Below are 25,755 nucleotides of genomic sequence, written 5' to 3'. Positions count from 1 at the left end.
TAGGTTGGTCATAACTTTCCTTCCAAGGAGTAAGCGTCTTTTAATTTCATGGCTGCAGTCACCATCTGCAGTGATTTTGGAGCCCCAAAAAATAAAGTCTGACACTGTTTCCACTGTCTCCCCATCTATTTACCATGAGGTGATGCAAGCATTACGGTATTGCAAACTGGGGGCTTCAGTTTAAATAAGCTGCCAGTGATACTCAGAAGTAAACTGCGTGAGGCTGAGACTACTCTTAATCAGAAGGGAAAGAATAGTGAATACTTGGAACTCCTTAGCAAGGTATTTATTTTCTTCACAATGAAAAGAAGAACGTGTCCTCTGGGATGTCCGTTTCCTTACTGAATCACTGCAGGGTACAACAGATGAACTCTGGTGCTTGCGTTGAGGTTTGGGAGTCTATCAATACTTCACCTTTTGGTTATCCATGTTGAAATGGTGCGGTCAACATTGGGTTGTTTGCTTGTTTGATGTGAAAAGTATTTCCTTCCCTTGAGCTTATCTTTTTTTTCCCAAATACTTTTTCTAGGAGTGAAGAAAAGAGGTAGTGTTTTCATATGAGTATGGTTTCTGCAGTGTAGTAAAAGTATTATTTTATTGGAGAGCCAAGGAAAATTTACTAGAAAATCTTCTATCTGCTTAAATTTGGGTACCTAGCAAACATTTCAAAAGCACACCCTGGGGAGATTTGTAGAGCTAATGTAGGCAATGTAGTGCAGAGCTCTTATATACTTATCTCCATAACTAATTGCACTACGTTTGTAAACAGAAAATGAATGTGTTATTAGTACAATAGAATTTTGAGAAATCCAATCCTTGTTTTTGCATGACCTGGACTGGCCTTCTTTTATGCGACTGCTAGCATCATTACTGAGGTCAGAGATGTGGAATTAAGATATCAAAAGCCCTTTGATAATGACCTTTTAGAAACTGAATTATCAGCGACATAAGAAAATGCTCAGTAAATGACTCAATATATTGTTGGATAAGACAGCTGTGTTCCCAGTGTTGGGAGAGTGTTGTTGGCTGACTGGCAGCACCAGTTTCACCTGGGAACTTGGTGAAAAGTGGGCTTGGTAGAAATGTAAATTCTTGGGCCCCACCCAGAACTGCTGAATCACAAACTTTGAAGGTGAATCTGACAGTCTGTTTTAAAAGGCCCTCCTGGATACTCAAGTTTGAGGACCATTGGTTTTAGAGAAACCAGTGGTTCAGTTGGTAAAGAATCTGCCTGTAATGCCATAGACCTGGGTTCGATCCCTGGGTCAGGAAGATCCCCTGGAGAAGGAAATGACAACCCACTCCAGTATTCTTACCTGGAGAATTCCATGGACAGGGGAGCTGGGCAGGCTACAGCCCATGGGATTGCAAAAAGTAGGACACGACTGTGTGACTAGCTTTCACTTTCACTGTCTAACAATCCAGGAGAGTATCAACTAAGAATAATGTATCTCAGTTTCAGAATTCTCAGCACTTATTCCTTCAATGCTTTTTCTTTTTTTCCACTTTTTTTTCAAATGGCCTCATCCTTGGCTTATTGTTTATATTCAGATCTGGTGGAAAGAAAATGACATATGTTCTTGGAAGACATATATCTTTGGGAAAGTTATATTATTCTCCCCAGGGAGCACCACAATGCTTATTAGCTGAGATAAGACATACTGCATGAGACGTACTGCACGAAAGAGCAGTTTACTTTTGTTGCTGTTCAGTCGCTCAGTTGTGTCCGACTCTGTTACACTCAGCATTTCTCAAAAAATATTTCACCACAGAACCCTCTTTTTGTGGAGCACATGGAAACTTTCCGTGGAACATCTCATCACAGGTAGTTGGGCAAGAATAACATTGGTACGTAAATGTATGAAACTGAAAAGAAAAAGATTCTTTTAATCATTTGTCTATTGTAACCCTTTGGAAGGATTAGTGACTTTTTTATACTCCAAAAGCTGTAATGTAGGTGTTGCTAGCTGCCACAGTAGACTTTCAAAATTTTATATGCAGCAAGTGTGGGGACAAAAAGGGTCTAGATTTGTATATGGTATACATAATATGCATTTATATATAATATTTATTGTTCTTTATAATAGAAATATATTCAATATAGTATTCAGTATAATGAGAATATTCAATAAATGAATAAATATGTTCAAATGTGTTTCACATTTATGTGAGTTGCTCTTGGCTTCTAAGCAGTTGGCCTATTGAGAAGAAAAACAAGAAAAATGAAAAACTAGTTCAAATATTTAGAAACAGTTTTATAACGAGATTCATTGTTATTATTTTACCAACTTAGATGAATCATATTCAAAATCCCTTTGTGATAATTAAGTGTTAGTATTTTAAGCACCATTAATATCTTTTATAGCCTATTATTCGTTTTGCTTTATCCTCCTAACTTTCTAGGAAAAAATGACTTGCCTGATTTCTTTTTATTATTTTAATATGTGTTATAAATAAAATATAGATGGCTCCAATGGCTCAGTGGCAAAGAATCTGCCTGCAATGCAGGAGCCACGGAAGACATGGGTTCAACCCCTGGGTCAGGAAGATCCCCTGGAAGAGGAAATGGCAACCCACTCCAGTATTCTTGCCTGGAGAATCGTCATGGACAGAGGAGCCTTGTGGACGACAGTCCATGGGGTCGCCAAGAGTCGGACACGACTGAAGCAACTTAGCAAAACGAAGTCGCTCAGTCGTGTCTGACTCTTAGCGACCCCTTGGACTGCAGCCTACCAGGCTCCTCTGTCCATGGGATTTTCCAGTCAAGAGTACTGGAGTGGGGTGCCATTGCATAAATGAAATATAAAAGTTAAGTCACTAAGTCGTGTCCGACTCTTGAGGCCCCATGGACTGTAGCCGGCCAGGCTCCTCTGTCCATGGGATTCTCCAGGCAAGAATACTGGAGTGGGTTGCCATTTTCTTCTCCAGGGGATCTTCCCCACCCAGGAATCAAACCCGGGTCTCCTGCATTGCAGGCAGATTCTTTACCGACTGAGCTGTAAGGGAAGCCCTAGTACCAACCAAAAACAGTGACATTCCAAACTTTTTCATGTGATAGAAATTACTTTGAATGTTTTATTCACTATAATTCTATAGTGAATTTGTGTTATGTGAGATCCTAAAGTAAGAAGCTTGTAATAGTAGTAAAGTGCCTCTTGACTAGATAAACTTGTCTTCTAAGTAGGCACTGGCTTATTGCCAGTTGTAAAGGGAGCAATAATTCCTTTCTCTTTTCAGTTATTTCCAAGGATAAGATTAAAGCCTGGATCTGCTTCTTTACCCTCTGCTCTTCACCTACCATTACCAGTGAGCTGGGGGACAGCAACTGCAGAACAGTCTCCAGTTCTAAGAGGAGAAATGTCCTTGGTTTTTTAACACTGAATATAAATTCCCTCCCTAGGCACATGACAAGTTGTATTACAAAATCAAGGATTCATCATATAATGATGCATTATCTTTTGTGGGGAAGTAAAATGGTAAAACAGTTTGTAATCTATCAAATTTGAAAAAATTCACAGCAACAATTTTAGCTCTGTTGTAATGAACTATTGAAGAAAATAAATATAATCTTTTTTTTTTTTACTGATTTGACATCCAAAGCATACTAAACTTCACTTTTTCCCTTTGTTCTTTCAAAGTAGTTATGAAGTGTGTAGGAGCAGAAATTATTCCTAGAAAAACTAATTAACAGATTTAGAAAATAATTTAGTCGTGATCTAAAGGTAATTAGAATCCAGGACACTTAAATCCCAGTTTAGCCCTCTTCCTAATAAAATACTATATTCATACTTAGTAAAATACTACATTCATATTAAAAATTTAGGTTTATTCCTGCTTTGTCTTGGAATAAATGCATTAGAAGTCAGAATGTGAACTGCCGGTGACCTGATTCCAAACAGTAGATTCATTTCACCATTGGTTTTATTTATCATGATTATTTTCCCCGTCAAATTGTCTTTGAAAGTATAAATACCCTATTGGACTCTACATGTTCAATTGTGTAGTCACTTATTATAAGATCTAGATTCCCTACTATATGTATCATCAGCAAATATCTAGAACATTTTGACTTTTAAAAGCTGTGGAAAAACCTTTAGCTTCCAACTAATAAAAATAAATGAAAAAAAAAGCTGTGGAAAAACCTAAATGATAAGTTAGATTGAATAGAATTGATATGTTCACATCATATTTATATGTTTACCTGATGCATCCCCATGTTAATTTGCATTTGAAGTCTTCAGTCTTATTTTGTGAATAATGTTTACTTAACCAAAAATAAATTAACCATATAGAAAAGAAAATGAACATAACTCTTGCTAACAGGCAGAGTGGAAGTACTGAAAACATCAAATCCTAGTTCCCAGGTTCACATATCATCACCCCATGTAGCACCATCTCGAAGTTTATACTTTCTCTGGTCATTAAAGTCAAGTCCCCATTAAAACTGAGCCTTTGGTGGCATGTCTTTTGTGGGGTGTGTGTGAATTCCTATCTGTCTGTGTTCTTTGTGGAATGAAATGCTTCAGAAGAACACTTCGTACTTCTTTGCAATAAATTGAATCTTCTGTCATTGTTTGGGATTTTCTCTGCTTTGTCACAGTGTTGAACCTACAGCACTCAGCACTCCTGTATAGTCTGAGTAAACCTGCTTCTAAATGGCTCTGCCATGTTTTTGTTTTTATTTTTATTTTATTTTTATTTTTTCATGTATTTTTATTAGTTGGAGGCTGATTACTTTACAGTATTGTAGTGGTTTTTGCCATACACTGACATGAATCAGCCATGGATTTACATGTGTTCCCCATCCCGATCCTCCCTTCCACCTCCCTCTCCACCCGATCCCTCTGGGTCTTCCCAGTGCACCAGCCCTGAGCACTTGTCTCATGCATCCAACCTGGGCTGGTGATCTGTTTCATACTTGATAATATACATGTTTCAATGCTGTTCTCTCGTGTTTTTGTTTTTAATTCTTCTTTTAGGGTGGCAGTAATAATAGTCCCCAAAGGCACACAAACAGATCTTTCACCGAGCCCCACTTCTATCCATTCTCTATGTCCATAGGGTTTTCAGGTTACTTTTGTTACTGTTACTTTTGTCAGGCCATGGTCATTTTGTACTTAAGTTTTCATAACCCAGCTCCTGATTCCAGGACACTGCTTCTTCCAGATCAACTGGCAACATTCCTATTGTGCATTTACTAAAAAGCTGTGCTAAGAGATGAGATATCTGTACTAATTGTTCTGCTTTGGCTAGGAGAAAAGACTTAATAATGCGTTTAAAGCAGTTTGAACAGTGCCCAGCACATGGTAAGTACACAATAAAGTTATTCTGGTGGATGCGGTGTAAAAAAACACTGGACATTCAATTACCTTGTCTTATTCATTCTCAAGTCATCCAAGATCTCCAGGCACTTAACAAAACAGGCCAGTTGGCATACATTTACCTATTGAATAGTTTCTGGACATAGCTAACAGCCAGTTGGTATGTAATCTTTATTATAATCTTAGAGGGGAAAATAGTGACCCAAACATTGGAAATATTTGAACAAGCTCATTCTTCAGTTTAGCACACCTAGCTGATGTGACACGTTAGTGTACTTGTTCAAATTCCAGCTCTTTTTTTTTTCTTTTTTTTTCCATTTATTTTTATTAGTTGGAGGCTAATTACTTTACAATATTGTAGTGGTTTTTGCCATACACTGACATGAATCAGCCATGGATTTACATGTATTTCCCATCCCGATCCCCCCTCCCACCGCCCTCCCCACCCGATCCCTCTGGGTCTTCCCAGCTCTGCTACCTTAGTTCTGTTACCTTGTGCGTGTTCCTCCACCTCCCTGTGCCTCAGTTCTTCAGTAGAGCACTGACTTCCTAGGGTTATATTGTGAAGATTACATGAGGTAATGCACATGAAGCACTTTGAACAGTGTCTGACATATGGTAAATATACTACAAAGTCAGCTGTTATTCAAGTGGACATGGTGTGAAAAAGATGCAAACCCAAACAGCGTTCAATAAAGCCCGCAAATGAGTTGTGCTATTATGACTACTTTCATGAAATTAATAGAAAACATAATTTTATAAGGGCCCCAACCTGGTCTCTAAATGTATGTCAATAATCATCACATGCCAAGGAACATGAGCTAAACCTGTAGATACCATTACTCTGTAGCCCACTCATAAAAGGTCAGAATTAGTTCACATCTGAAGGGTCATTTGACCTTATATGTTGGAGTCTAGTATATAAAATGAATGTAAAACATAAAACAACGTTAAATGCTCCAGTTATCTTCAGGAGAAAAATAAGTGTGAAATATTAGCACACTGATATATTTTTTTTACATGGCCTAGTTTATTTCGTTGTATCACTTGATCAAATATTCTTCTAGAATGAAATCTGGTTTACCTTGTATAAGAGACACATAAACTGGACTCTTTCTTTTTTGGCAAGACACGTTTTCTAATTTCATTTTGATTTTCAGGAAAGGCACAATGAAGCTAGAGTAGATTATATTTTTCCCTCACCAGAATAAGGATTCTGCTAATTAAAAGGCAGTGACTAGACCTCAGAAACCTTGTTGTGCTCTAGACGGTTTATGTTTTTAAGAAACACTGCATCCTTAGAAGCGTTCCGTTCTCCCCATAATTCTTGTTCTAACTGCTTAAACTGACTTGTAGAGTACAATTAATAGATTTTTTAAAACTAATTAACTTTCGCTGTCCTTTGCTTCACTTTGTTTTAGATGTGGAGATAGGCATTCTCTGACAGAGGTCTTATTTCAACTTCTCTGTAAAGCTATGAGACTTTTATGGTTGAGGGATTGATTTATTTTAAAACATAAAACTTCCACTTATCATTTAATCTTCTTTAAACAAGCCCATTTCTAGTTACATTGTTTGCGGATGGCCTTGTTTAGTTCTTTAAATACCAGGAACAGTTTCATCATCATCAAATATTAACTGCTCACTGAAAGCAGAAGGTGAGTTTAACAAGATTGCCATATTTACGAAGTGAAACTGAGAGAAGATCATTATAAAACATTTCTTTTAAAAAAGTAGTTTCAGTAGTTTCATCGAGAACTTTTCTAATTCTGTTCACATCTCTGAAATACATTTTGGATGAAACAGTATATTTGGTAGATATTCAGGCCAGGCAGAATAGATCTTTTTTTTTTTTAAAGAGAAGGAATTTATATCAATAAATTGCTTGTTTTTATGTCAGAACAAAAACAGCAACTTGGCCTAATAAAGAATCACTTGGCCCAAAAAAAGCCACTTTATTTAAGTACACACTGCATTTGGAATTTGGAGCTTTCTTTGGAGATTGTCTGATACTCTTAAATGCCTACAGTTTTAATAACAAGTTAATGTAAAGGGACATTCCAGCAGGACTTTTGGTGATAAAAATATATTATCATTAACAAAATGTAGGCTTCATCCAAGCCTCAAAGTATTCTCATGGCAGTCCATGTCACCAAGTAAACCTTTCTGCTTGGAAGCTTCATATTTGGTACTAATTAGGTAGTTGGGTAGGAGCGTGTGAAAAATGCTTATTTTAAAGTGCATACATTTGGCTCTATTTGTTGTTTGAAATATTTCTACTTATGAAAGACCCTGTAAACAGCCATTTAGTATGCTTTTAAATTTCTTTGTCTGAAAGAAAACTTACGTTTAGGGGGAAACAAAACAGCAGAGAGGGGGACTGATTTTCATCTCTGTGCCTCTAATTTCAAAAATACAGAGGTAAATCAATAACTATATTTGTCCTTTATATAACCTCTAGGTGGAGGGGTGGTGGCTGGCTCTAGAGATGTAATTATTTAATTTATTCTCAGCAGCATACTGAGCTCTACGAAGATAAATTGTTTAAATCTAAACAATAATCGGCACCTTTCTCACCTTTTACTCCCCTTCAGTTTGCAAGATACTTGTCTACATTTAATTCTTCTTTGAAACTTTCTTTTTACTTCGAGACAGGAAATTTAATTTTGCCAAGTGGAAACCGCAAGGTTTAAGTTTAGTGCACAACTAAGACCCTTAGGAATTGAAGGGATTGCCAAATACCTTCTTACTTCCCAAGCTTTAGTGCCGTTAGAACTCACTAGAGACCCTTAAGTCATGGAAAACCTAAGGTAACTGGCATGGTTTCAAGGGTTAGGAGTCACAGCGAAGGAAAGCCAGTTAGACAGAGAAGGCTTGAAGTTGTGATTTCCAAAGTTGCCTGAGTGAAGCATTCAAACAAAAGAAGAAAGCACAGCAGCCATTTGGAAAGCTCGGGCAGAACTTACAACTTTGGCCAGGGGTGCTGGGAAGCTGGCTGTGGGATCTCTGTAGCCGTCACAGGAAAATCTCCATCTTGTTAGCTGGGTGGAGATCAAGCATGGACAGAAATGTTCAATGTCATTTTAACGGGCCATCCAGTTCCTTGGAGTTCACCGTATGCCATGGGGCTTGCTTTGAGCTTTGAAAGGAGGGAGTTGAATTAAATTAGTATTTTCATAAGGATTCTCTAATGAGATTTATTACAGGGTATCTTATGAGAAAAGAAAAAAAACAAATGAGGGAATGGTTTCTGCGACTGAGCTGTGTTTCTTCGTTAAAAACTGGCCGATTTCTTTCTTTCGGACATGTGAGAGGGAACCTTTGCTCTGCTCTGGTGGACTGTTCATCTCCAAGAGGGGAACGGAGTGTGCCTTTCCTTACAAGTATTTCACCAGGAAGCTCAGTTTCTAAGGCTCCTCTCTTAGGAATATTACACAGACTGATTTCTAAGAGCCTTTCCAGCTTTACCATTTAATGTTTTTACGACATGTTGTCTATAAACATTGAAGCTTCCCCAGTGAAGTACAATCTCCTTCTCTCTGATCTTACTAATTCTGACTCTTTGATAATCTCAACAAAAGAGCCTGAAATCTTAATAAAAAAAATTCAGAACTATGTCTTGTAACTGATTCCTGAATGTTCACCACTGCCACTTTTGTATTATATCTGGTCTGTCATGTGGGGCTGTTATGAATCGCCATTTTTCCTGAATATATTATTTTGTTCGTTAGAATTAACCATGCTCCTCTGTATCAGCCTCTGTTTTAATATGAGTAATCTAGGCTTGACTGTAAAAGACATCTATGCAAATAATGGCTATTCATGCCATTTTTTGCATGTTGTGAATATGTATCCGCGTCCATCTTATGTGTGCTTGGAGAAACATGATGCTTAAGCAGATGTTTTCCTGGGCTTCACTGGATGACTTTTGCTTGAATTTGAGTATGCCACTGACAGGACTGAAGAAATGAAAGTTAATCTGCTCTCCTCTCCCTCCCCCTGCTTAAAAAAAAAAAAAAAGCAACAACTTTAAAACATAAAAGCCTCGTCTTCCTGTAATAATTCACATGTTCAAGAAAATTTATATAGACTTAAATAAAGAGTCAGGAGATCGGCACAGTGGTCACTCACCACGCCCTCCCCCCATCCTAGTCTAAAGGAGGAGCTCTGGCAGGCAGGCATCAAAGTCATTTGAATACACAGTTGTTGCGCCACAGTGGTTGGGAAAGTGGAGTGGCTGGCTGGGTAGGGAGCCGTGTGAAGCTTTTGGTGGGAGGAGCCAGGGAGTAAAAAATTGCTTTCTCCAACAGTCAACTTCCTTAAATTCCTTGCAGCTGGTCAGGTAAGCTGGGACTGAGAGGGCCTTCTGCTTTGCTCTGGGGGAGCTGAAGGCCTAGTAGACCCTGGGCTGTTTCCAATGGAGGGGGCTGCTTGTGACCTTAAGGTAAAGGGAGGTAAATGGGTTTTTGAGGATTTGACTTTATTTAGCTTAACGCACTGGAGTGGACGAATAGATAGGGAGAGGGTTGCCAGATAATATTTCGTATGGGGCATACTTATCCTTAAAAAAAAAAAAATGAGCCCTTGTTTATGGGAAATTGAAATTTAATTGGGAGTCCTGTGTTTTCATTTGATAAATCTGGCAACCCTAGATGTGAGCCCAGATGGAAGCCCTAGCCGGGAAGAAAGAGTGCACGCAGCCAGTGTCCATTCTGTCCTGGTTCTGAGTCGCTGTAGTGACTGGACGGGTGTCTAGAAAAGGGAGCCGAGGCAATGCTGAGAGCCAGAGATTTGACTGCCTAAGGGTGGAGGGAGACACCCCTTTATGTTGCTTCCTAAGGAAGCCTATGTAGTAAGCAGCTTCTAGAAGTTGCATGATTTTCTGTGTATTTTATTTCTTGGAGTAACAAATTCAATGCCATTCTTTTCATTCTTTCCTCTTTTTCTGTGTTTTAATGACATTTTATGTTGGCAGCCATCAACTGCTTTAAAGACAGCTTCCATGAATACTTAGCATCAGAAACGCCTCTAACTTTTGGTAACTCGGTACCGGTGTGATTCAGTTGTTTGGGGGTTTTAATTTGATTCTGGTTGTCTGTTTTGTAAACAGAGATGATACATTCCTGAGGAACATATTGAACAGATATCAAATTTTTTCAAGCAACTGAAGGTGTTAGACCACAGAGGGGGCAAATTGGGAAGTGGGCAGGGAGCAGACCTGGGGTATTGGGGAGGCAGGCTTGGTTTCACTATGAACGGCAACTATGATTTTTGGTGTTATTTGTTCTTCAGAAAAAGTTCAAGCTCATGATTATTTGAGAATCAATGTTTAATGTGAATACAGCTGAATATGGGTCTTAAGCACAGCAGAAACATTTTTGTTGTAAGAGGTCAGTAGAGATGCACAGGAAGGCCTCACTCGATGTGATTATCCTAAAGCCTTATATTCCACCTTTGTCTAAGTAGCTTCAGGGAATTTGACTTGCAGCTGGTTAGAGAAATGAAGAGTGAGGATGGAGCAGTTGGAGGAGGCACTTTATTCTAAACTGACCCTCGAAAAGCGTTGCTCCCCTTGGGGCAGGCCCAGGTGCTGATTAAATATGAATCTGCTGCAGGTTCCTTTATTTAGTTTTGTAGGGGCTTTATATCCTGGGGGTTCTTGTGACCACAGACCTCTGGGAATTATACTAGGGTTTGTGTCTGCGTGCCTCAGGTTCGTAACATTTCTGATTCAGTGTATACTGAATGACCAGGAATTTTCAGCCATGATGGTCACATACATGTCAGAGTATATATTCATTAAAAAAAAAAAGCAGTAACAAATGAGCTATTTACTATACCTGAACAAAATAACGGTTCATTTGAATCAGAAAACCAGGAACAGCCTCAGTCATGTGTCAGCTATTGTCCTCTTCTTGGAGGAAGAAGAAGGAACTTAGGGAAGGAAATAGCAAGAGAAGCAATTAGGCTTCTAAGGCAGACTTAGTGTGATACCCTATAAAATTATTCCCACCAAGTTTATCCACTCAGCAAACTTTTATAGAGTAGTCACTATTCACCAGGCACAGAAACAGCCCTGGAGGTTCAAAGATGAGGAAGATACAGTCTTGCCTTTAAACAAACTCAAAGTCGAATGGGGAGATAGGCATGCAAACAATTTATCAATGTACACAGTGATAAGTGCTATGATAAACCCGAGTACAAGATGCAGCTGGAAGCACAAACGAGGGAGAGATAAAAGGGAGTGGGGGAGTGGGGGTGGGAACATGGTTTCAGGACAATCTTTATAGAGAAAGAGTCATTTGAACTGAAAATCCATATTGGGTAGTGAGAGTCTGGAAACTTGGCTTCTGTCTTTACTGAGCTGCTTGTTAATTAGGACAAGCCACATCATCAATTTGGCCTTCACTTTCTCTGTAAGATAAAGGTGCAGGAGATGTTCCTTAAAATCCGGTTCAGCCCTACATGTTTCAGTTCTGGTAATCAGGTTATCTCATGGGCTGTTGCAGAGAACAACAGTGTGATTGTTGAGCTCCTCCTCCCTTCATCTTTTGGAGGTCACCATTCGAAAGCTTTCTTGAGGCAGATAGGCAAGAAAAATTCTTCTGCTCTCCTCCCAGCTTCTTACTTATTCGGACTTGGTCTCTCATTTGCACCAAAGTCATTGCCCTCTATATATGTATAGGGGATGTCAAGAAAGCAGAGTTCATGAGTTTGGGATGAGCAGATGCAAAATATTATACAGAGAATGGATAAACAACAAGGTCCTACTGTATAGCTCAGAGAACTATATTCAATATCCTGTGATAAACCATCATGGAAAAGAATATGAAAAAGAATACACACACACATACATATATATATATAACTTGAATCACTTTGCTGTACGGCAGAAATTAACACAACATTGTAAATCAACTAGACTTCAATAACATAAAAAAAAAGAAAGCAGAGTTCAGCAGAGATGCAGTGCTGACTTCAGTGGGAGGAGTGCTTGCCTACCCTCTCCATGGTGGAGGGACAGTCAGCCTCATTAATTTTGCCTTCAGTATACTCAGGAAGTGGTTTATTAAAGGCTTTTTAAAGAAAGATTTTTTTTTTGTCTGTATCCCAAGTTTAAATTGAGTTGTATGCAAGATTTTAAGGATGCTTTTTGTGCCTATATCTCAGTATTCATAAATGGTACAATTCTGGAGGATACACATTTTTATAAAAACAACTCTTAAGAGAAAGAAGGAAATTGCCATTAGTGTGTTGATATCTGGCTGATACTCAGTTTATGTTGATGTTGCCTTTTAGCTGTTTCAGATTGTTCCTAGCCTTTAAAAGGTCCGTGATGGTTGTAGGAACCAGGCAACCTAATACGGATCATGTGTTTTTCTAAAATCACTGTTACTTCCTCTGAGAAGCCATGTCCATGCATGTAAGTATGTTTTAGTGGGGCAGTATAATCAAGAGGTTTTTTCATTTAATATATGATCATTAAAATGAAATAATTTTCTTATAGAAATCAAATCACCTATTTGTCGGCTTTATTTAACATTTAACTCTTGGTAGTGTTGCAGAACAATGAGATGTCTTTGAAAAGGTAATCCAGTTATTATTGTGTTTGAGAGGTTCCCCCCTCCCATAATTCCTAATGTATTTGAAGAAGCAAGTCATTCTGCAAACAGCTGTTCCTGTTAAGATACTGGTGACTGACAAAGGGTAATTTTCAGCTTCCTGGGGTCCTTTTCTTATTCTGATGGATGGTAGAGCTTTGTCTCATGAACATAAAAAAGTACATTTCACAGGAGTTTTCTACCACCAAGTGCCTGGGAAGTCTTGTCTCTGACAGACTCATTCTCAAAACTCCCGAGACTTAGGTGGGATTTGAATCTCTACAATGCTACTTTTCTCTTTCAGTCGAAGGCTTTGTACTGTGAAAAGCCTGAAGGTAAGAAAAAGGAAATAGATTGAATTTTGGAGGTTTTATGAATGCTCTGCAACTTTTTCCTTTGTCTGTCATCAACTTTTTGATGTATTTCAGAAATTTCATTGGTCATTTTCTCCCCCTGCTGCTTTTTGGGTGCTTTTTTCAAAGAGAGTAGATGGAATAGGGGAGCAGGGAGATGCATAGATATAGTAACACTTATTTCAGCAGAGAATCACTTTCTTATCAAATCACTTTGCTATTTTCTTGACTCAGTATCACAGTGAAAGATCTGATGAGAATGATTTGTTTTTAAGGCCAAAGGAAATGGAAAAGGCGTGAAATTGAGGCAAGCCTAAATGAGCTTGCACTCTAATTTCTTTAATTTTGTGAGTCTGCACTGAGCACATGGCAACTCTTGAACCTGTGGGTCTAGAAGGAGGGCTTGGACACCACTGACTTGGCTTGGGAAACCCAACAGGTGATATTTTTCTACCAAGATAGTTTCTGGGCTGTTACAGACCTGGTGTGATAAAGTATTGTGGCCCATTCACAGTGCTTAGCTGGCCTCTGGAAACTTCATAGTCACTGGTTTTCCAAAGGACAGAAAAACAATAAGTGATTACATACTGTGGTGGGCAAATCCATCCTTTGCCTCCACCCCATCTCATCCATACGTGCTTATGAAATCCTTAATCCCCTATAGGGACTAAAAGCAAATGTTAGCAAATGTCAAGAACAAAGTTTGCCACCCCCTCCCCAACTCCAATAAAAGTATTTTGCCCTATAATTAAGTTTGGGCGTCTTGAAGAATGAATACAGAGGAGATTTATTGCTACCAAGTGTTATGCATATAAATATATTACCCTGAGTCCTAAAGTTGTTTTGAAAAAATTTAAGGGGCTTGGCTTTCTTTTGAAATATCATATTCCACAGATAACGTTGATATTAAATTATTTGGTCTCATCTACTGTTTTGATTGAAAATGCAGGGTTTTTTTTTTTTTCTCTTTTATAAGCGTTAACATAAGCAGCAATCTCTGTAAGGTAGTGTTGTTGTGCATTTGCATTGTTATAGAATTAAATTATGGATTCTGTCATTCAAAAAAGAATGCTTTATAAATCAAGTACAATCTCATAACTAAGATGAGTAAGTTTTTTTTAAATCTTAGGCTGCCTCATATTCCATACTTTAGTTTTATAACCTAGCTTCATGTGATTTTTAAAGTGTAATTCTTTTTTTTTCCTATTTCTGTGTACTGTGTTTGCTTTGTAAAAATGTCATTAGTTTCCCAAGAAAAAAAAAGCTTAAGAAAACTTATTATTTGTAAAGGACAGTAATGTAAAAGCACAGAGGCGTGTAGCAATCCTTTATCTGTACATTGGCAGGAAATGGGCCAAATATAGCATGTTCTCTCCCGCCCTCCTCTCCCCTCTGATTACATTCAATGTAATTGATGTTGAAACTCTATAAACTGTTAACAAATGGCAGAAACTTAATGTATTCCTTTTCCTTTAAAAAAAATGATCTATTGTTTTGAATTCCTGAGTATAAGAGACAGTCCTCATTTAATTGGGGGTGGGTTACAGATTGTGTCCTGTTTAAATGGTTACGGTTGTGTTTGCCACTGGTCAGGGAAAACTATCAAGGCGGGTTTGTGATCCTAAGGCAGTCCTGCTCAGCAAGAGCCTGGCTTCTTTTTTCAGCGCTGCTATGCAGCTATCCCAAAGCCTGGGAACTGGAGCAATAGTCCTAAATGCTAGTAGGCAGGAAGACGAAAGGTAGTCTAAGGAGAAGGAAGGTCGGGAGTATGTTATTTAGACGTGGTTAGGGGGCAGGATTTCTAAATGCAACTGCAGTTAGTGATTTTAAAAAAGGCCTGAAATTCAGAAGAGAGGTCAGAGATAGAGATCGAGATTTAAGATCTGAGCAATTGCAGTGAGAGATGAAACTTTACCTGAACTTCATTTCTCCAGGGGAGAGAGATTAAAGAGGGGAGCAGAGGATTTAGGACTCTACCTTGGGGAAGTAGGAGGAGAAAGAGAAACCCTGAAAGTATAAAACTGCCATGCTTGGCTGTGGAAGGCTCCAAGTGCCACCAGTTCTCCTGAGCTGTTCATTTTGACCCAGATAATCCCAGTTATGCTGGGTAAAGAATCTAGGGACTGAAATCATTGTGACTGTCTTTGCCTTGCAGTAGATGTAAAGAGAATTAACATTTTCTCTTAGGGGGACATGTTAATAGAGGAGGGGGGACTTCCATTACCGCCAGTTTTAGTGCATATAAAGATTTCCTTGGGGATCCCCTGGCGGCTCAGCTGGTAAAGAATCCGCCTGCAATATGAGAGACCTGGGTTCGATCCCTGGGCTAGGAAGATCCCGTGGCGAAGGGAATGACTACCCACTCCAGTATTCTGGCCTGGAGAATTCCCTGGATTGTGTAGTCCATGGGGTCACAAAGAGGCGGACACAACTGAGCAACTTCCACTTCACGTATAGTCCTTATATGTGCTGAAATTATGTGGTTGTTCCTACCTTTATGAGTTCAGGAGGACTGGGTTCATACCACCCTCAACTCTACCGATAAATGCTTTCTTTTCTAAGGTACATTGAAACTAAGATATTGTTTGATTTTATAAATAATTTGATTAAAAATAAATTGATCAAATTGGAGAAACAGAATGAGAAGCCTAATGGAAACTAATAGTTCATACCACCCTCAACTCTACCGATAAATGCTTTCTTTTCTAAGGTACATTGAAACTAAGATATTGTTTGATTTTATAAATAATTTGATTAAAAATAAATTGATCAAATTGGAGAAACAGAATGAGAAGCCTAACGGAAACTAATAGTGGCTACCTTGATTTATCAAGCTATGTTCTAATTTATACTCAGTTCCCTGCCAGGGGAGCTAAAAGAGCCACCTCATCCCATTGACCTGATATTTAAAAGAGCATTTGCAATGCTTCTGGTTTTGCATTATAGAAAGTGAAAGTCGCTCAGTCAGTATCTGACTCTTTGTGACCCTGTGGACTATACAGTCCATGGAATTCTCCAGGCCTTTACCTTCTCCAGGGGATCTTCTGAACCCAGGGATCAAACCCAGGTCTCCTGCATTGCAGGCAGATTCTTTACCAGCTGAGCCACAAGGGAAGCCCAACATTATAGGTAACTCTCTAATTTTCAGGGCCACACCTTGTTCCCAGTGAAATTACAAGAGTGCTTTAATAACAAGATAACTAAATATGAAGGACTGATTAATATAGTCCATTCAAGCATCATAAATACAGAAAATTCATAGCATGTGTTGAAAACACTTGATGAACTAACTGATTTTCTCCTGGGAATTCAGGTGACCTAGCAACTTGCACTCTTGGGTACAAAAAAAGTTGCCTTTTTTTTTTCCACCCTTCCCTCCAAGTAAGCTCCTGCTATAAAGCATCTTAGCAACTGTGGGAAAAAAGAATGGCTTGCAGTTGTGCTTATCTTAAAGGGATTATGGCAGACTTAATAACCCAAATTGGATCATCATTATTAGCTGCTTTGTATAGTACTTGAGTTAAACAAACAGAACATAACACATTTGACAATGTGATAAATACCTGGTCACTAACATCCTTTGCTACCACACTAAACACCATAATTAGCAGCCATATCAGCATTTAGGTAACACCGAAAACATGTTTTGTTCCACAGCACTGCCATATGATCCTTTCTGGAAGTGCTTGAACCATCTCTAAAACATTCAAATAACCTGCCACTCCCAAATATACTTGGGTGTCAGTTATCCAAATGATTCAGGGCCATTCGCTCTAGGATCTAAAGAGCAGCATAACTGTGAGGTAGAAGAGATTTATTCTTCAGTTAACAAAAGATCAGTGGATTTCAAGAAGTTTCTCACATCATATGGATTCAGGAAAAAGAACTTTAGAGCCAAAATTGTCCAGAATAATGGATCTAAAAGTTAGAAGATACTTTTATGTGTATATATTTAACATTTTCCCTTATTTTTCCTGATTACACATGTAGAGCCACATCCTAGATCATATTTGATTTTATGTCTCATGTTGGGAAATTTTTATTTACATCTGTAATGTTATGATTATATACTATCCCTGATGTATTATATTTTAAATGTAAGTTGATGCATACCAAAGTGGGGCAGAACAAGGTGGCTACCAGAATGAGTTCTGGAGTCAGACTAACTAGGTTTTAGTTCTGGTTTTGTCACTTGTTAGCTGTGCAACTCCTCTTTATCTCCTCATCTGGAAGATAAAAATGATGAGATTATCAGTCTTAGGGGGCATGTATCATGTATCAAGACTGAATAAGTTAATTCACATAAAGTACTTAAACAGTTCATCCCACATGCTAAGAGATTAATAAACTTTTCTTATTTTCTTAGCCACACCAGATTTTTTAATATATTAATGTCAATTCATAAAATCCTTCATTTTTAGGGCCGGTGTGCCAGAGAGAACTGCAAGTACCTTCACCCTCCTCCACATTTGAAAACGCAGCTGGAAATTAATGGACGGAACAATCTGATTCAACAAAAGAGTGCCGCCGCTATGTTCGCCCAGCAGATGCAGTTTATGTTCCAGAATGCTCAGATGCCACCAGTTGTAAGTCACAGCTCTGCTTTTTCAAAATTGCGTATGTATGTCCTTTTTTAAGGGTGCATATCTACACTGGAATAACCTGGCAAGGACTTTGGGAAGTTGTCACCGAAGGATTGAGGATGCGAGCTAATATGTTAATTGACACTCCAAAGATGTTATGCATGTGAAGGGAGCAATCAGGTGTGTTAGATTTAAACAGTGGGTTGCAGGAACCAAGAATGTAGCTTATAGGGACTTCCCTCATGTTCTAGTGGCTAGGACTTCACGCTCCCAATTCAGGGGGCCCGGGTCCTATCCCTGGTTCAGGGAACTAGATCCTACATGCTGCAACTGAAGATCTTGAGTGCCACAACTAAGACCCAATGCAGCAAATTAATAAATCAAAAAAATGTAATTCATAGAAGAATACTAATAAAAGTATTATTATTTTTAATTAATTTATTATTATTAATTTATATCTTTATTTTTATATATAAATATTATATATTTATAATAATTTATTATTAATATATAATATATATACATTTTAAGAAGAGAGGAGGTTTGATTATTATGACATAGAAACCTTTTAATTTAGGATATTAATTCAGATAAATTTCCTTGCTCTTTGATAGTTCTGTTGTTACTTTTAGATTTTTCACTTTAAAATAATTTTAGATTTAAAGGAAAGTTGCAAAGATAGTGCTGAGACTTACCATATTACCCATCACCTGGTTTTTCCTACTTTTAATATCTTATATGCATTGTTTATTTGTCAAAACTAAGGAACTGACATCTACACATTACTGTGAACTAAACTCCAGACTTTCTTCAGACTTCACCAGATTATTCACTAGTGTGCTCTTTCTGTTACAGTGGCCAGTGCAGGGTATCAGTGTATTTTATTTGAATCCTATCTGTGCTCTCTCTTCTGGTCTGTGATTGTTTCAGTCTTTCTGTTTCCCATGACCTTAACAGTCTTGAGGGATACTGGCCAGGTGTTTGATGGGGGTTTTAACTTAACCTGGCCACAAAGTTTCCCTTTGGTAAAATTAATATTTTGGTGTCATTCTAGACCAACGTCTAGTATTTGTTTGGATCATTGAGTTTAAATGGATCACTTAAAAAGTGATTTAAGTGTCCTACAGAGAATTCATCTTGTCTTAATACCTTAAAATATACAGTTGCAGTTTGGCCTTAGACTGTTTGAGGTGGAATTGAAAACTGTCCCTGTCTACTGAGTTCTTCCAGGTCTCATATTTAGTTCCATGGTGTCTCATTCTAATTCCAGCTGGCCTACTTCCTTTAAACCATTATCAGGCTAGTACTTGGAAAGGGTTGTTTTATCTTTATTTGTAACCCATTTCATTGGTGGCTACTATATAATGAACACACTGAAAACTGAAAGATGTATGTAATATTTAGATATAAGCAAAGTGTGGGAGTAGGTCAGCCTGCTCTCAGCAAAACCTATCTCATTACAAAGTTGTTTCTCAGAATTCAAGGACATCTGTGTAGATAGGGCACCCCTTAATTGGTACATCTTTATGAATAATGCAAAAAACGGGTCCTAGGGGCATTGACAAGTCACTAAAATTTTGTTCCATGATACTCTTTCCAGAATGTCTAGAAAATTTTAAGTAAAATAAATAGATTTCATGTGTTTACTCCTTTGCCAAAAATACTTGCCTTGGAACTCAGTGCTGATTAATTACGTTGATAAATTCGTTCCCAGAATGTCACCAGTGAGCTCCCTGGAGTTCCTCTTTGACCTTTAGTAATACTTTATATGGTTGAACTCCTCCAAACTCTATCCTTAGCTTTCAAACACTGAAGTATTTCAGTTTGTTCTTGGTTTTGAAGGGATAGGGAAGAGAAAGTGTTCTAGATACTGAGAATAGTATAAATAAAGCCACAGAGAAATGAATATGCTTGGTGAGTCCAGAAAATGTGAGTAGATGGGGAGTAAAGCAAGGGAGCCTTTTACCCACCGTTACCACTCTCGGCCTCTTGTGGGATGTCCCATTTTCAGACTGAGCAAAGAATAGGAGCCAGATTTTATCACACACCTGAGCCCAGCATTTCCTATGCAGCTGGAGCCTATATTTTTTCAAAGGTCAAGGGACATCAATCAACTGCCCTATTTCAGGGAATCAGAGAGCAAGGGCCTGGGGTAAAATAGGGGTAAAGACAGAAGGCAGACTATTCATCTTCTGTTGAGCCTCCCGTCAAGTGCCTCCATGCCAAGTCTCAACCCTTCATGCATTATTGATCAGGGAGTGACTTTTTTGGAGTCCAGTGAGAGATTCATTGAGTTTTTCAGCCTTTTGTGCTTTCTAATTTGATTCTCCTTGCTTTCTATAATAGAATACATTTCCCTTTTTTCTTCAATGGGGGTAATTTCAGGCTGCAGAATATGACTGTTATGACTCACAGGAGTACTATTTATTTTGTAGCATAGCACAAGACACGAGACATTACTTAAAAGACCCCAGGGAACAATTGGAAATTGCTTTTCTATCTTGTAGATTATTTAACAATAGCTGTTATGATGTGATAACCTGATAAAAGATTAATTTCTGCAGTTATTATGTGTACAAAAAGCTAACCTCGAGATGGTTGATATGATCCTCTTTTGTGGTCTAGAAAGCTGCCTTGTGGGCATATTGTCATTGAGCTAGTGTGAGCAATTTTAAGTGACATTTACCAGTCTGACTTGAAAGAAATGTTCTTTATTATGCATCTTGATTTTACTATGGAAGTAACATATAATTTTACTTCGTTTCTTTGGTACCTACTCTCCCTAAACAACTGTCTATCCCTTCTAACTGCATATATCCCTCCTGCTCTGACCATCTGATTCTTTTCCCTAAAATATTCAAGCTAATGTTTAAATTTCCAGTCCTATTGTTTGTCTGGCTGCATATTAAGGCCCATTGGTATCACTGCCTTGAACCTTATGTCTTCCCACAAACCACACTTTGGTCTGTTTCTAGGATACCGGAAGAGCACGTCTGCTTTTGGAAAATTGAGTACGGTTTGCTTATTACAAGCCCGCAGATAAAGGGAATGACAACCTAGATGTAGCCAGAGAACAGATTCTGTTCAGTGTGACTGAACAATGAAAAAAAAAAGCCACACCTAGTCAATTTGGGTGGAATGCTTGCTGTAGCAGGCAAGTTTATTCACTGTATCTAACAGATCTGAATTGACATTTGCGAGTATAAAATTCCACCTCAGAAAGCTTTTGGTAGCTTTATTGAGGAAGTTTAGTAAGTGACACAAAGGGTGCAACTCCCTAGTATTTTTCAGTGCAGTTTAAGAGAGAGTTGCTGATGTTCACAGCAAAAAAAAATTATACAAAATTATATAAGAACTCCCCTTGGCATAATTAAGAGACAAACAGCACTGGAGAAGAATTTTAGGGCAAGCAGATACACTGGGTTCCAACTTCTGAGCACAGATAATGTTTGGAATTTCAGATCTTTTCATAACTTGGAATATTCATTATAGAAAGAAATTTCCAAGGAAGGATTCTCACTGCTAGATGTAATGTATGTATGTGTGTGTGTGGTGGTGGATATGTTATAGGCTATAAAAATATTTTGACTCAGACATTTTGTATAATCTAGTAAATACCTTTCCTTTCTCTGTTTGAATGTGGTTGATTCACATGGAGACAGTTCTTTACATGAAGGTAAACTTGCCCCAGTTGAGTGTATGCATCTGATGATTTATATAGAGGTTATTGGCTCAGCCATAGCAGTGTGCCAAGTCCTCTGGTCTGCTGTATGCTTTTCATGGCTTGCATTCTTGTGGCCAAGTCATAGTATTCCAAACCACAGTCTATAAACACAGGACTTCAGCCTTTTTCTTTATCACAGATAGAATCATCTGATGTTGTCTAGACCCTCCCCACCTTTTTACATCATTTTTACAATTCTATTTACCACATACATTTCTCAGAAACAAGCTTATATGGAAAAAAAAAAGAAACAAGCTTATATGTCTATCTGACATTAATGTAGTAAAGAATAAAGGTGAGGTGACACTTCAAGACCAAACAGGGATAAGTAGGAAGTTCCAGTAGATAGGAGGAAGGGATATATACTAATTAATAATATCAGTATTTTTAGACTCCAGTGTATCAAGTGTTTTTCTTCTTTAATTAAATAGGAGCTCTAAGATATTATGTTACTCTGTGTACTTTTGGACTGACTAGGACAGATTTAAATGAATAGAAGTAAAATTGAAAAATATTTATTTACTTTTTAATTTTTGAAAATGATAAATCATTTCATAGTTAAAGATGAAAGGATAATATCCTTTCCTCACCTCGATACATTTTACATTTTGCATAGTCATGTCAGAGTTATAGATTTTCTATTTCATATAAACTATTGGCTGAAGTATTTATGCTATCTCCCTGTTTTCAGGGCTCTTCTGTTAAAAATTATTAAAATTTTCTAGATTACCAGTCTCATGGTCAGTCCAGAAGTTACAGCGAATATTAATGAAGATTCTTCAATGAGTTTCTCCGTTTACCTACTCATGAAATAATAAATGATGAAATTTAATCTCTTTCATCTTAATGTAGTGACATTCAGTATTTTGTAAAGTGATTATTGTGAAATGTTCAAGTCAGTAGACGACAGGCATTATGTAGTTATAAGATTGATATGCTCTTAATATATTTATGGCTGTTATCATGTGAATATCCACGTTGACTTGAGGTTAATCAGATCATATCATAGGAGTATTTGAAGTGGTACCATGCTACAAGCCCCAAATTTTATCAAGATTATACTAAGTTTTCTAAAAAATTAGAAAAGATTTTACTTTCAGATATAGCAACTGAGACATATTTGTTCTATAGATTGTTCCCAAGCTTTCCTTGAGGTTAGCGAAGGAAGGCTCTGGACCCCTTATTTGCATGGTCTCCTTCCAAGGCCCTAGGAGGAGGCCTAGCAATGTGTTTATAAAATTTGCCAAAATTATTTGTATATTCTTTGTTCTTAAGGCTCCCCTTCTCTATCCAACAACCTAAACTGCAGGCCCCTCAGATCCTGGATTCATTCCTGATTGCAATTACTGGGCCAAGGTAGAGTAGTTATTCAGTTCCCTTCCTGAGGCTGTGTATGTCACACAGCTTAAAACTCCTTTAGCAGTAAAACAAAAGAAATCGCAACAGCGGGAGCTTTGCTGCCTTGCCCCAACTCGGTTTAATACACAAGGTGAAATCTCTTTTTTAAAGTGAAACAAAAATGCTACACTTCTGCCACCGAACAGAGGGCATTTGTACATGCTGTCTTTCACAGTGTGTAGTTTCTTTGATAGTAACCGATCTCAACACTCTCCCTTTATCCTCCCTCATATATTCCCAGGGGATAAATTAAAATGTAATCGTCTCTCAGCCCATTTTGTGTCTTTCTCCTCTGGGGCCGGTTAGCTCAGTTGGTGAGAGCGGGGTGCTAATGAGACCATGTGGGCCTATTAGCTTTCCTGCTCACGGTCACCGTCTAAGCTCCAGCAGCTCCCTCAGCATGGCTTGCCGTTCATCACCATTGAGACGAAGGCAGGAAGTTGGGAAGGTCTGTGAAACTCATTTTCCCTGGCGGAGGATAAAGAAAATCACAGCAGCAACAAGAACAAACCCAGTGCTTGGCAGCCTCCCCTAGAGAGGATGATTTTTTTTTTCTTCTTATCACCATCCTCTTGCCTAGATCAACAAAATTCAGTGGTTTGTCAGTGACAGGGCCATGAGGAGACCTAGTGTGAAAAAACATGGCTGCGCTCGCCACCCAGTAATCCTTCCCCCTAATAATCCTAATCTGCCATAATAATCTTTATGCGCGTGCTAAATCACTTCAGTCGTGTCCGACTCTTTGTGACCCTATGGACCGTTAGCCCGCCTGGCTCCTCTGTCCACGGGATTCTCCTAGCAGAAATACTGGATTGGACTACCATGCCCTCTTGCAGGGAATCTTCTCGAACCAGGGACTGAACCTGTGTGTCTTATGTCTCCTGCATTGGCAGGCAGATTATTTACCACTAGGGCCACCTGGGAAGCCATAACAATCTTTATAGATGAACTAAATATTATTTGAAACCCTCCTTCCCCTAGTCTCCTCTCTTCAGCCATTCTGTGAATATCACATTAGCAATTCACCTGTCCCCTGGAACCACACTTTTTGTAATAAGTTGTATATTTCAGTCTATATTATCACTAAACCATTTTTTTCAAAACTCTTCACTGAATACCTTTTGATATTGATGACTTAGCCACTCCAGTTAAAAACTGCATGCATACATACGTGTGGGTGTGGGTGTGTGCACGCACACATGCATGTGTATGTGTACAATACCCCGTGGTTCTCATACTGTTTATGTAGCATTTCACATCTGTATCAAAAGACAGTTTGGGAGTGGTCTTTGCTTAAAGTTTTCCCCACCAGAGAGCAAAACAGATGGAATTCTCTACCACTGCTTTTGATCCCTGAGTGTTTGTTTTGTTTTGTTTTTTATCTTGATTTTTCTAACTGGTAAACCTAAAAGTAATCAATGGCTTAGGAATCCATTTTGACTCAATTCACTAAATATTTCTTGAGTGTCTACTCATGCCTGGCATTTAAAAGAGTTAAGAAACAGATAAAAAGGTAAATTAGAAATATTCTCTATCCTCTAGGAATATATGATCTAGCAATAGTAAGATGATGGATTAATTTTTTTGTGATCCCCTTAGTTTCTGATTTCTACCTGATCCTTTGTATTATTATAGCTTTGAGCTTTTTTTTTCCTCTGTAGAGTGATTTTTTTATACGAGCCATGAAAGGTTTTATTTTGTGCCGTTGTTTTGGTGGTGGTGGTGCTCTGTTAAACCGCTGATAATTATAACCCCTTGCATCCATTTATCATGGATTTGCATTGAGATGTCTTTAGTCTCCAGGCTTTCTGTGGCTTTTTTGCTTTTCTCAGCTCTTGTTATTTTCCCCTCCTCCCAAACCCTTTTTCTCATGCCTGTTGTTAAAATTAAGTAGTCATTTATTTTTTAAATACTTTTTCTTTCCTAGTGCTATATTGAAGTTAATTGAATTGCCAATGTTATTATATAGTGATTTAGCAACAAATAATTTTTAGGGCAGTTCTTGTTCATGTCTCAGGAACAAAGTTAAAATCCACCCTCCCCCACCCCCAACTAAGAAACAAGTCATTTACCCTTTTACCAGATCCTTCTCTAGGAATCACCTGCTATTATGCTGTTGGTTATAATTTGTGGCTTGCTCTACAGCTTCTTACCACCTACAGGGAAGATCCAAACCATAACTTGTTCCCTCTTGCTTGCTCGACTTTACACCTATTATACCCATGATAATCTATCAATCCTTCAACCTACCTTCCTCCCTTCAATGCTTCCCCTTATTTGGAGACATGATTAATAAGGTCAGAAAAGCCAGGTTTAGTTGAGGATAACTATTCACTTTTGATTCTTGAAAGTATTTTTCTTCACTCTCTTTTGAGCCACAGTGGCTTATTTATTAACAAGTATGATTAGTACATAAACACCACTATCAGCTTGCATCTGTTTATAAAGTTCACTCTCAATTACTGAGGGACCAATGAACTAGTCTGGAGATTATGTGGGCCTCCTTCAGTGCCCCCATAACACCAGTCAAAGAGTGTGGAGATGACCAAGGAAAAACTGAAACAAAATGATTCAGTTGTGCTCCTTGTGAACATCTAATAAAGTCTGATGAAAATGAAAATGATACATTTCATTGTGCTTTGGGGTTATCCAAGGATAGAAATATGCATGGTGATGGTGAAAGGGGCTGCTTTTTATACTATATAAATGCTTGTAAATGAGTAATAAAATTAAGATATTATGAGTGCTAAAATTTAAGAGTGCTATATTTCTGGC

At 38.1% G+C, this 25,755-nt stretch overlaps 1 protein-coding gene across 4 annotated transcripts in view; it reads left to right on the top strand.

The window, feature by feature from the left end:
* The window catches only part of MBNL3 (muscleblind like splicing regulator 3), a 117,896-nt gene that overhangs the window by 66,577 nt on the left and 25,564 nt on the right, over positions 1–25,755 (top strand). For all 4 annotated transcript variants that reach the window (XM_043459108.1, XM_043459109.1, XM_043459106.1 and 1 more), the window contains exon 3: positions 17,697–17,861. In XM_043459108.1, the coding sequence (XP_043315043.1) occupies positions 17,697–17,861 (165 nt within the window). The remainder of the gene's footprint in view (positions 1–17,696; positions 17,862–25,755) is intronic.

The sequence above is a fragment of the Cervus canadensis genome, chromosome X (assembly GCF_019320065.1).
Source record: "Cervus canadensis isolate Bull #8, Minnesota chromosome X, ASM1932006v1, whole genome shotgun sequence".
Lineage (NCBI taxonomy): Eukaryota > Metazoa > Chordata > Mammalia > Artiodactyla > Cervidae > Cervus > Cervus canadensis.
This window is presented reverse-complemented; position numbering and strand designations above follow the sequence as displayed.